The sequence below is a fragment of the Zootermopsis nevadensis genome, unplaced genomic scaffold (assembly GCF_977971745.1).
Source record: "Zootermopsis nevadensis isolate Lab colony 2312 unplaced genomic scaffold, Znev_1.0 Znev_ptg000010l, whole genome shotgun sequence".
NCBI lineage: Eukaryota > Metazoa > Arthropoda > Insecta > Blattodea > Termopsidae > Zootermopsis > Zootermopsis nevadensis.
The window spans coordinates 5,529,878-5,542,252 of NW_028259142.1; the positions used below are offsets into that span (position 1 = coordinate 5,529,878).

The window sequence follows — 12,375 nt, forward strand, 5'->3', positions numbered from 1 at the left end:
CCTGTCAGATCCAGAATTACTGACATTCACCTTGGGTCAGTTTTGAAAGTAATCACTGCGAACAAGATTTCCCCCGAAGTAGGAAAGATAGTAGCAGAGAAGAGATGCCAAGTGTCAGGAAGAAAACATTAATTTTATCGTTGTTCTTGTTCTTTTTTATACTATACTTTTCAAAATAAACCTACGTTTCTATGAAAATTGAAGTTTTTGTTTTTTTGCGGCCCACATAAACTTAAACCTTGTTTATTTGGCCCGTGTTAGCCTTTGAGTTTGACATGCTTGCTCTAAAGCACAGATAGTACAATGTTTTGATATGTAGATAACATTGATTGGGAAACATTCTAACATGAGAAAAAGAGATTTCTATGTTATATAATTAAGAAAATAACAGAAATAAATGTAAAAATGAGTTGCAGTGTACCTTAATAAGATTGATTCCTTTTCTTTCCTCAGACCCAAGCTCATACTTCTTCTCAGGGCTCATGAAAGACAACAGCTCCTTCGCAATACCCAAGTGGCCTTCCAAAACAGCCTCGTCTACTTGACTGTCCCCCGTCTCCTTCACGTTTTCCTGCAACACATTTTGTTGTCAATGGGAAGAAGCAAGTTACTTTAAAAAAAGTGGAGCAGTGTTACAAACAACAAATTACCACAATTCCAACTGAAGAAAATTGTTCCAAATTTTGTCAAAGAAACATATAATTTATAATAAGCACGAACAATGGGTGTTTTGTGTCAACTTTATGTCAAGATCTAGTCACAGAAGAGATTTAAAATGTGCCTGTTTAAGACTCCACAGTTAGTGGGGGTGGGGGAGATGTTAAAATTTAACTGGTTTACAATGTTCGGGCCACTGACGGACAGATTATATTTTTCAATTTAACTACTTCTGTCATATTTAACTCTCACAGTGAGTAGACAAACGATAAAAAATATGTAAGGTGCCAGCATCCACCAGAACAAACCTTTGTGTCTGCCATTTTGTATTGCTAGATGGAAACTACACCAATGGTTACAGGAAATATGAATGTTTGATTTAGAACAATTATAATTCAAGACATTCAGTTCCAATCAAATCTGGCTGGCACTTGAAGGTCAAAAGTGAAAGCTTGCCTGGAACAAGTCAAGAAGTCACTCTCAAGGGAGTTCTTGTTCATTTCACTGTAAACAAAATTCTGCCCTGTCATAAGAATACAAAGCCTTCCAGTTGCAGCAGACTTGCTTCCTGACAAAAACTTCATGACTTTCTGAACACTGACTCAAATCTAAGATGATCCTGCATTTCTGAAATATGAAAAAAATATGAAGAAAAAAATCTTGTCTGCTTTTCAGATAAATAAGGTACTAATAAATAGCAGAATTCAAATCACAGGTGATGTAAGCAAGACATGAATTCCTTTACCTAGTCAAGCAAACAGAGAGGGTCTAGTAAGGTCACTGAAAATGTTACTCAAGAATTCTGCCTCAGCAATTGTAACGTTCAATACTGTCCACCCTAGCACGGCTGCATCTTCACACAAACTACCTACTATCAAAATATGTGCTTTCTCCACTTACTCTTATCTTCTTTAGCCACGTAATCTCATTGTTGAGCAGAGTTTCGGCAGTAGGAAGGGGACAGTTAGACATAAAGGCATAGTTGAGCAGACGACACAGCAACTGGAAGTATTCATGAGAGTTGCGAGCATTCTCCATTACAGTTGTGTTCAGTACTGTGAACAAAAGTGTGATGCAGAACTGAAGTGGCTGTTGGCTCGCTACACACCATGTTGATATCAACAGGAACTGCTCCGCTGCGGCAACACGTACTGACCTGCAAAAATTACATCATTCACACACTGACCAATATCTTCTATGCTGCTTTAAGAAAAGGGATTGTAAAACAGACGGGGGGTGGGGTGTGTCATGTATGTTCAGCAAATAATTAATCAGTAAAAGTAAAGCTGTCCTGCTTCTGCCATGTAGGTGCTTAGGGGAGGGAGAGAGGTACAACTCCTACCTATTCTTAACCTTGGCACTTGATGGGGCGAGTGGTCAGCATCATGCCCCAACTGTGCTTTACTCCCAGGAAAGGGCCCCGGTACCCAATGAGGAGGCGGCTTGGTAAGACCCAGAGCCAGTCTGGATGCAAAGGTTTATTAAGTCTTATGTTATATACAGCGTAATTCATTAATCGTGTGTTCTCTACCCAATTTATCACAAAAATGTAAATTATACAGCAAAATAACAAATGAGTTAAAACACCCATGCACACATATACACACAGATGCATGCACGCACACACCCTCTCTTCACAGTTTGTCTCTGTCATTCCCATACAGATGACAATTCCTGTATATAACATGATCTCTTGGTGACTATCTGTACTAAGGGCAAGAACCTGAAATCTTACCTTGCACGTGTAACTGTTCTGTATTGGCAAATACAAGTTTAGAATCCCTAATATAAATTTTGGTCATAGTGAAAAAACATCAAATCCCAGTGTACACACATGACCATGAGCATTCTTCATTCACGCAGCATTACGTATTGCGACTGCTTATAACGTAGTCATACCTATTCTTGCAGAGTAAGAGCAAGTCAATGATGAACATATGCCACATCTTGTCCTTTGTCAAGCTCTCTAGGGTTTTAGGATTTAGCACCAGAGCCACCGTTAGCACTTCCAATGCTTCTTTACAGACTGCAACCAAAAGATAAATAATGCTGTTTACAAGCAAATTCATCAACACAATTCCATTATTCACAACTAAAAGCACCGCAAGATATAATGACTAGCACAGCTGGTATTAGTGATTGTAGGAAATTAAGATCACAAGTTTGGGGCAGCCTCCAATAGCATAATGTCCACACCAAATTTCATAAAAATCCATCTGGTGGTTCTTGAGATGACGCACATGGACACACATAATGAACCCTAGATGCCTTCATTTCATGCGTATTGTGCAAAGAACACATAATAATGGAAAATATACATACAGATTGGGCAGATAAGAAAAGGAAGATCAGATTAAAATGTAAGCTGTAATTAGCATGTACTGAGGAAAGTATCCACACACAATCTGAAGATGGATACCAGAAGTTTCATCCACAAGACAGTATAAATTCTTTATACTGAAAATTGTTCTTTGGACAAAGTGCTACCATCTTCCTATGACGAAACAGTAGTTCAAGGGAAAGAAAAAACTTAATAAAGGACACATGCTCCAAGTCCTTTCCATAAAAACTGGGACAATAAATACATACCTAGAACATCCTCTCCATCTGGCACTTTGGTAGCTGTTTTGTCATGCATGCGATGCAACTCATCAGGAGTGGCATTGAGTAGCTGCAGGTTTCCACTACTGGCTGCCCATGCAAGGCGAATGATCGCTCTCACTGTTGTGATATTTGGAAGTTCCCAAGCCAATGCCTGGACAAACATTGGTCGCGATCTTTCCCCTTCATTCCCTGTCAGTAAAAGCTGCTAACAGAAAGATCAGTATCACATAGGACAAAATTCCACTGTAGATACAAGAGATGACGAAAGCAAGGCCAGACCCACATACCTGTTCAGCTAGATTTTGGGCCAGTTTTGATGCGACACTACGTAACATATATTCTGTGTTCTGGTTTGGTATACTGTGCAAGGCCTGTCTGAGCACAGCTACCGGACTACGAGGAGAACTGCTAGCGGGCGCTGAATTGGTACTACTGAAGCAGAGTCCTAGGTTTCCGCTACCATTCCCATCTGGTGCTCCACAATCAGTCTGCTGTGGTGGCGATTGCTGAGGGTCATCCACGACACAAGCCATGACATGACCAATCACAGTCAGAAGAAGCTTGCACATCTTCAATACTGTCAGATAGGCAGACCTGCAGGCAGGAATTTAAAAGCTCATCTTAAAAGTTCTTCTCAGCAGCCATGAATAACAAACATTCCAGCAGTGAGGGGAGAATTCAGTACAAAATTTCTAACAAAGTTTCATAAAATATGCACAGGTCATGAGTTCAAAATAAACACTCTGTTTAACCCTGTGGTATAATATGAAGTTTATGCAGTGGCTACAATTTTGATAGATTACAATATGTAAACACATCCCAATTATTCACTTGATACTTTGCTTCTTTATATTTATTTCTTTATGTGGCCAATACGAAGGCAGAGATTTATCATAAGTCACCAACAGCATGGAGAATGAGTCTGAAGTCCCACGACACCAGAAACACAAGAATGAAACATCCATTTGGTTCCACTGTTCAGATATTGTTATCACATGAGAACACAAGGAATATAATATTCTTTGTTACATGACTGGTCAGAACATTATAAACAAACGTCAATGGCAATAAGGCTTTATCAATTCAAGAGCCTGCTTTCTAGCATTCAACATAACACTGCATGCATTTATTTATCTTCTGACAAATCATTATAAGATTCAAAAAAGTTAAACTTCCAAATTACCACAAGTGCATTTCTATCTATGTGATGAGGAGTTGCAGCATTTCAGAGCGACAGAGAGCTGGTAAACTTACTGTAGGCATTTAATTTACACTGTTACTCTGCAATCCTTACAAATAAATAAGCAAAATCAATTATTTTTTGTAATATAATGCAGGTTCTCACCGTTTGGTGGCAACATCAGCATTGGGCAGAAAATTATTTTTGGTTAACATGTCCAATATAACTGGAGCATCCCCACTCTTCATGAAGTTGTATTGGAATTCAAATGCTTTGTCTGAAAGCGGCTCTATTGCAGGCATCAGTAAAGCATACATCACCTGGAAAAGGAAATTATTCATAACTCATCTTCTCCAAAGGTCTACTTCAAGTAGTAGGAATGAAACTTAATATTTTACTCCCCTCCAAATGCAATTTAAAACAAAATGTATAATTCATTTTCAGCTGTGCATAAACATATTCTGCTACAAAAAGTATTAAAATTCTCCATCTTTATTCTAAAAGGCGTCTCCATCTTCAGGGCAATCACCCTGATGACAGAGGCAGCAAGGACCTCTGAAATGTTGGCAAACTTCTACCAGACTGCACGGCTCTACAACCCAGAAGACAACCATATTTATTCTGCATTTTTCTATTGATCACACCATCAATTTTCCCTTTTAAATTGATTTCACTTCTCAAACAAATAACTATGTCCACCTCTAACAAATGTCATGAACTCCTCTTCTGATATTTGTGTCTAGGTTTCTTAAAATCATCATAGTAATTTTCTTGACATATTTCTTTATAATAAGGTTTCAATGATTTTTTTCTCTCTTCATTTTCATCTTTCTCCCAAAATTACTTTTTTTTGCAGGTATTAATATTTTCATGAAAACATGTCAGTATTTCTATTAGTGTACGTAATTTTTATAGACGCACATAAAGAGGCTTGGATGTCATACATCACACTTAAATTGGAAATGTATTAGGATGAAGAAGGTGATACAGATAGAATTAAATTTCTACACTTACCTCTAGGTGATAAAGAACTTGTGAGGGTGAGGTTCCAAAGAAAAGACTCTCTACACTTGGTGGAATTGCTACCGTGTTGTGATTGCCTTGCTCAATGACAGATGCCCCATTTATGCCTGCCCTAGCATGACTCTGAAACAGGTTTTGAAGGCATTCCACAGTGTAGGTGTCTGGGGGAATGAGTTTGAGCAGCATGCGGGCCCCATCTCGTAGAGGTGGGTAAAGAAGCTTGCAGCCCAAGTCTGCCAGTTGGAAGAAGAACTGGGCACAATGAGGCCGCTGTGACATTAGCTGAAACACGTATAAAAATAAATTGTGAGAAAACCTCAACAACTAGGTTCAAAAATGGATTAATTTTAATTAATACTGTATATAAAATAGCTGTGCAGATGGATAATTAATTTGAATTGACTGAATTAAGTATATTTTTATTCAATGACATACTTACCACCCCAGGTAAACTGTTCTCTGCCTCAACATTGGGCCCGTCGTAAGGATGTTGCGGTGAGCTCGTTGAACTATCTGAACTGCTATCTGGGGAACTTGGCATATTTGAGTTCACTTGGCACAGCTTTGCTGATAGCAACTGTAAATGTAATAAAATGGAAACTAAGACATCACTTCTGAAAACTGATAAAACAAAAGTCTTGCATAATTGTCAACTCAGGCAAGTTCAAAGGATCAAGAAATTAATGCCCAGATCCATTCATGAAATAATGTTTCTAAACCTAAACTCCTTTCCTCATTTTAGTATTTAAAGGATATACAGCAATGTTTATATAGGATTGTTATTTCACATTTAAACTGCATGATGCAACATCACTACCTGCAATAGACCTTATCAGACACAGGCTTTCAGGCTATTCTTTTATCAGTGATTCACATTTCCAGGCAGAGTGTGGGTTAGTGTTTGAGATGGTACTGAAAGTAAGTATATAGCAGAACACATTTTCAACCATGGCATTTATGTAAAAATCAATTCAGCTTGTCACAGAAAATTTCAACAAAAATTCCCTGGTGTTAATATTCCTGTAAGGTCTACAAGGAAAAATGTTGGCAATGACTGTTTTTCTTTAAACGGGCACGCAATCATGCAAAATAACTCATACTTGTCCTCAGAAAACCCTACAGTTCTTCATGGAGTGCTACTTCATGGTCCAAAAGTTGGTGTACAAAAATCAGTATCAAAATGGCATGCTCTGCTCCTGTTCGTGCATCTCATTGTTATGTCTTTTTCTGATCCCGTGAAAGATGAGCTGATAAAAAACCTCTACTATACATAACAAACTCACCATTTTGTCTCTGAGAGGAACCTGGGAGAGCAGCTTCCGGTCATCAACTGGATCTAGCAACTCGCCATTTATGAAGAGATCCAGCTTCACATTGGCCCCACTTGCCTTGATTCGACGTAAAATCTGTCTACGTAGAGATGCTAATGTGTCATTACTGTGCGTGAAGATATCCAGATCATCTACCGCCCTACCAGGATTTGAAAACCTAACTAGTAGCGCTAGATGCTTCCCTCTGCAAGCTCTGCAATAAAAAGGTTTTTAATAAATTTACAAATTGATAAAACATAACTGATACTAACGTGTCCTAATCTGTCCCAACAAAAACAATGTTAACATACATGAACACTTCAGCTGATTCATCAATACAAATAATAATCATATTGATGATGGTAAACATTCAAAGAACGCATAACACTTGACTCCAACAGTAACCATGTAAAGTGTTGGAAGCAAATTCCCACTATGGACACCAGATTGCAGAACCTCAGTGTCTACCTCACAACTCCTCATCTCTCAATTTATCAACACTCATAGGATATTCAAAAGACCGATTTTGAGATCGTACCAAATTTCATCCAAATCCGTCCAGCGGTTCTTGAGTTGAATCGACTGGACAGATGAACAGACATAACCGACCCACGTGTTCTCTCACTTTGTGCAAAGTATGCACGTGGAAACTGTGTATTCCGATATGCTTACACCTCTGCAGTCTCGTTTAAATGAGCTTCAGCCTAAGGGGTTAATGTGAGAACAAGTTTCACACCCTTACAAAATGGTGGGTAAAATTATACTTTTGTACACTTTAATCTTTGTTTTCAGACAGCAAATGGTAAGACAATAGATTCTGAAATGCATGGTAGCAAGGCTACACTGAATTTAATCTGCTCCTAATTCGTTCATAAATCCAATTTTGATTTGTTAACAGTGTTCCCAAATATTTGTACTCTTTCATATTTCCAAAGAACTTATTAGCCAACTTTACTGATTTTGGCCTGTAGTATGGTGATGAGACATGAAAATGTACTCAATTTCCTATGTGGTTACTTCCATATGAACCTCCTTATTAGCATTTAATAAGCTTGTGTTTTTATTTAAAATATTTATATCCCCACCCAATAAATTAACATCCAGCACAAAACAAATGCCAACATGTCCCTTTAAATTCCATTCCCTCTTCATTTTTTAGACATTCATAATGGTGATAAAGCATCTCTGTTTCAGACAATTCTGAATAAAGAATGCGTCAAACAAATGTATACCTATAGTCTACAACTGTAATCTTGAGACTTGCAAGGAATGCAGAAAGTCCATAGCGTTAAAGGCAGACACTATCTTTCCTCCTTCCTCCTTCACCCAACTTCCTCACCCCACAAGTCTCAAGATTACAGTAATGGACTGTATATGAACCACACTACTGGTTTAATTTAAATACATTTCAATTAGCCCCACTAGTTTCATGGGTACACTGAATTAAATTGGAATGATTTATAACACCACAAAAACTATTTGAGAAACAATAAAATTTTGTACAGATCATAAGAGGTGTCACGAATACATGAAGTTAATCTGTTTTAGTCCACTGCAACCCCACTTTACACAAACCTCCATTACCAGTGAAATAAAAAACTTTCCACACCACCAGAAAATGGGTGACAAAACATTTATCTAACCACAAAAGGTAACCTTTACATTAATATCTTCCTATATGGTGTACATTTAATAAAATATGAGAAGGAAGAAGCAAACAGTGTAATATCTCTACTATTAATTGGTTCTGTCAAAAAAGACCTGTATCTGTAATCAATGAACATCAGCATTCAATACTGCAGAATTCCAAAGAAAGAATCTGGAACCTCGGTGTATTCCTAACTGCAGCCGACATTTTTACGACAGTTTATTTATTATCAACACAGTTGCCTAAAATTGATTTGTATCAGTAACAGCTATCTCTAGCAAACAACTTCTAGCTTTTGCCTACAATTTAAAGGTTCCACTACGTAATCTGCACTTGTATCCAAAAGACAGGCATTATCAGTAACACGAGTTGAAGTAATGCTGTACCTGTGTAGAGGCAGTATCTTCCTCTCTACAGTGAAATCGCCATCGCACTCTCCTATGTACTCCTGCAGCACCTTCATCACACGACACATTTTCACAGCCTCGCCTTTCAGTTTGTTTACTGTAACCTGTGAACTAATGAGCCCACCATCCTCCTTGATCCCGTCATCTTCGTGAGACAGAACTGACACCGTATCATAGTGGGCACGTAGTCGATCTAGGCACTCCGAAATATAGGTCTCGTGAAATTCGAGAAGAGATGACTGCAGTCGAGGACCAAGGTTTGTGTTTACTTCTTTCAGTAGCTCAATGGCTCGATTTGCTATCTCATCACCACTGTTGGTTACAACCTGAAAAATGTGAAAAAAACTCATAGTAAGGGCACTGTAAAATTAAAAATGGCCATATTCCCCAAACTTGAACATTATAGTTCAAATTCAAGTGTGACAGTGACCATGATGTTAACATCTCTACTGTTGCCTTAACTCAAGTGCATGCACGACCCCCAGAAACCAATGCATTTTTAGTTATCACTATCAAACTCAAGCTAAATTTTGTTTTACACTGTAGAAAATTAATGCCTAACAAAAACTGCATATTTATTTAAAGACCTGTTACCATACATCTATTTGGAACCTATGCTTAGGCAAAGCTAATGTTGCTCCCACCTCATTAATGTGTGCATCTGCCATGTTACTACTAGCAATTGTAGGGAACCGTAACATGAGTTTGGGGTGGCCTCCAATGGAATACATCCATACCAAAATTCATGTAAATCAGTCAACTCATTCAACAGTTTGGAGGAGGGGCACACAAAAAGTATGGTGATCTCATATACCTACAACCCCCCCCCCCCCCCCCCCCATGGAGAGCCTACAATTACTTGGCATTCTATAGTTTAGAGTCAAAACACATTGTTAATCATTCTACCTTTTCATTACATACTTTTGTAAACATAGTGGGGTGTACATACATCACACAATCTTAATGAATTTTGATGAGGGCACCAAACATTTTCATAGATCTAATAGGAATAAACATTACTAAAACAAAGTTCTTACCCTCCATATATACTCAGTTCCTATTAAATCTACATCATCCATTAAAAAGGCCCGTCTTTTAGCTTTCAGTTTCCCCTCTTTGGAATTCACAGCCTTGAAAAACCTTTCAAAACACCTGAAAAAATAAAACATTATGAAAAGACAGTCTCTTAGAGGTCGAGCGAGAAGTGCTGGCACTTGAGCAAAGGACTGAGTTTGGTCGTATGAGATGGACCCATCCGAAGCACGTGCTGGAGGAGTGTCAGCTTCAGTTGGTTTGTACCTCTAGCTGTGTTTAGATCGGTGCGTCACCGCAGCTGAGGCTGTGTGATCCCCACTACTACTCAACTCCCCTCTCTTGGCTTACACAACGCGCATTTAGGTGCCACCACTACTCGCACGACCTATAGTTACTATACTACTACAAAATTAATTTAAAAGTTGAAAAATAACAAAACAAAAGCTTCAACATTCCTGTCTGGTAAACTTTTATTCCAGTTATTCAAACTGTTTAAAAGGGAACAAAACAATTCTTGAAAAACATGAAACTTGTGGAACTAAAGATCAGGCTGTTGCTCCTACATCCTGTTACACTTGATCCAAGGCAGTACCACTGAACCATAACTGACAAAATTCTATTTCATTTCACAGAACTTATTAAAAAGTTCTAATGTTTCGATTATGCAGCACCATACATAATACTCACTTCATGCCACTTTCTGTTAATAATGTAGGGTCCAACTGAAGAATATTGTTTTCAAAGAAATCCTTATTTATGGCTGGATCTAGATCAGGTTCTTCTCCCATAAGTTTAGAAAACCACTTGAAACAAGCTTCTCTGTCAGAAGGGAAGACGGCCTCTTCGGCCAGACAGTGCCAGATTTGCTTTGCCTGGTCAGCACATAACCACAGTTGGCCATCCTGCAACACAAAAATACTACTGTAACATCAAACCAAGTACATACTTCCAACATTCATCAAATGTAGATCTAAAAGCAAAGCAGGCAAATACAAAAGAAAATGGAATGGGAAATTTATTATATTTCTTTGCCAAGATAAAGTTAAACTGAGAGGATTTACATCCATATCTTTAAAGATGAGTTTTCATAAAACTCTGTAAAAACATTTTGAATATAAATATTGTCATAAAATTGTATTTTTCTTTTAATCATATTTGTGTCCTAATACCATTCAGGTTTACATATATTGCTGGATTGTGAAATAAATTTGTTTGTTTCTATAAACTATCACGTGAAAATACTTGCATATAATTATGTTCTATAAGTCAGGCTTTTTACTAATTTAAGACTACCTCTTCACCCTTTTCGTTGGAAAAAGTAAAGTTTTACTGTACTTACAAATCCCATATACCACAAGCAAATGATGTTTTAACAAACCCAATGGGAAGATTAAGAATTTGATTTAAATTAGAAATATTAGGTCTCTCTCTCTGTACAGTGAATATTCAATGCTTTATTTAGTTTTTTGTTATGCAATCCACACAACCTATTGAAATATCTTATGGTGGACTTCTTTCAAGCACCTGATATGGAATATAATACTATCATAATGTAAGATTTGCATTAGCCAATTAAGAGCCAATTGCCAGTTTGACAGCAGCCTTTGTAGAAACACTATAATTGAGAACAGCCACATTCAGAAATCAAGGTAGCATACAACAAGGCATAAGATGAAGAAAAATGAAAGAAAGGAAGAAAAAAAATAGTAAGTATGAAATAAAGTGTTTCCAAGTAAAAGTATATAACAGTTGTGTGGGACTGCATAACATAATAATTTGAAGGTATTAAACATTCACTCTGAATATACACACGTGAGCACGCCTGAAAAATGATACTTAAAATTGTTTCACTTCGTAACATAAATGGAATTACTTCTTTTGAATCCTTATTCTAGTACATATTAATTTCCTCAAATCTTCCTTTATTCTTGTTTAGCAAAATTTATTACACATTTTATACTGATCGTTAAGTCTAGCATCAACACAAATTCCGATATGTAAAAGAACAAAATTTGTTAAATTTTTTTACCACTTACCTTTAATAAAAATCGCAAGAAATTCAACCTTTCTTGAACTTGCTGTATATGATTATACCTATTATCAGGGAAGAAATTGCTTGGGTCCAAGCTATTGTCTTCTGAAAGAAGAAGACAAATAATTAATTCACAACTCACGCAGAAATAGAAGTCCTTCAAAGATCCCTTCTATGCACAAGCCCAAAGTCAAACAAGTAACAATGAAACCTACCTTTAGCTATTTGCCTAACTTTATCCATGTATAATGTTAGACTATTAGTGACTAAAATTACAAGGCTATGTTGGTTTTGTAGTCTTTCAATTACTTCTTGCCTGAAAATAAAATAAAAACTTAACATTAGCATACATAATTGTAAAATGTAAACAAGTTTCAAACAATCAGTGATTAACAATGAAACAGCATACTGCTTCCAACTCCATTCAACTGCACCAATCTGATTCAAATGCTGTAAATCCAGAATTTGAAAATGCAAAC

General features: G+C 37.2%; 1 protein-coding gene across 4 annotated transcripts in view; it reads right to left on the minus strand.

The window, feature by feature from the left end:
- faf (ubiquitin carboxyl-terminal hydrolase-like faf) overlaps nucleotides 1-12,375 on the minus strand; it is a 64,733-nt gene that overhangs the window by 30,280 nt on the left and 22,078 nt on the right. For 3 of the 4 annotated variants that reach the window (XM_022079258.1, XM_022079346.2, XM_022079432.2), the window contains exons 12-25: nucleotides 12,112-12,212; nucleotides 11,901-12,001; nucleotides 10,552-10,766; nucleotides 9,867-9,981; nucleotides 8,809-9,155; nucleotides 6,748-6,988; nucleotides 5,904-6,041; nucleotides 5,456-5,746; nucleotides 4,607-4,761; nucleotides 3,549-3,855; nucleotides 3,247-3,466; nucleotides 2,557-2,683; nucleotides 1,558-1,813; nucleotides 422-571 (exon numbers count right to left, since the gene is read on the minus strand). In XM_022079258.1, the coding sequence (XP_021934950.1) occupies nucleotides 422-571; nucleotides 1,558-1,813; nucleotides 2,557-2,683; nucleotides 3,247-3,466; nucleotides 3,549-3,855; nucleotides 4,607-4,761; nucleotides 5,456-5,746; nucleotides 5,904-6,041; nucleotides 6,748-6,988; nucleotides 8,809-9,155; nucleotides 9,867-9,981; nucleotides 10,552-10,766; nucleotides 11,901-12,001; nucleotides 12,112-12,212 (2,764 nt within the window). The remainder of the gene's footprint in view (nucleotides 1-421; nucleotides 572-1,557; nucleotides 1,814-2,556; nucleotides 2,684-3,246; nucleotides 3,467-3,548; nucleotides 3,856-4,606; nucleotides 4,762-5,455; nucleotides 5,747-5,903; nucleotides 6,042-6,747; nucleotides 6,989-8,808; nucleotides 9,156-9,866; nucleotides 9,982-10,551; nucleotides 10,767-11,900; nucleotides 12,002-12,111; nucleotides 12,213-12,375) is intronic. The other variant, XM_022079519.1, reaches the window with a different exon arrangement.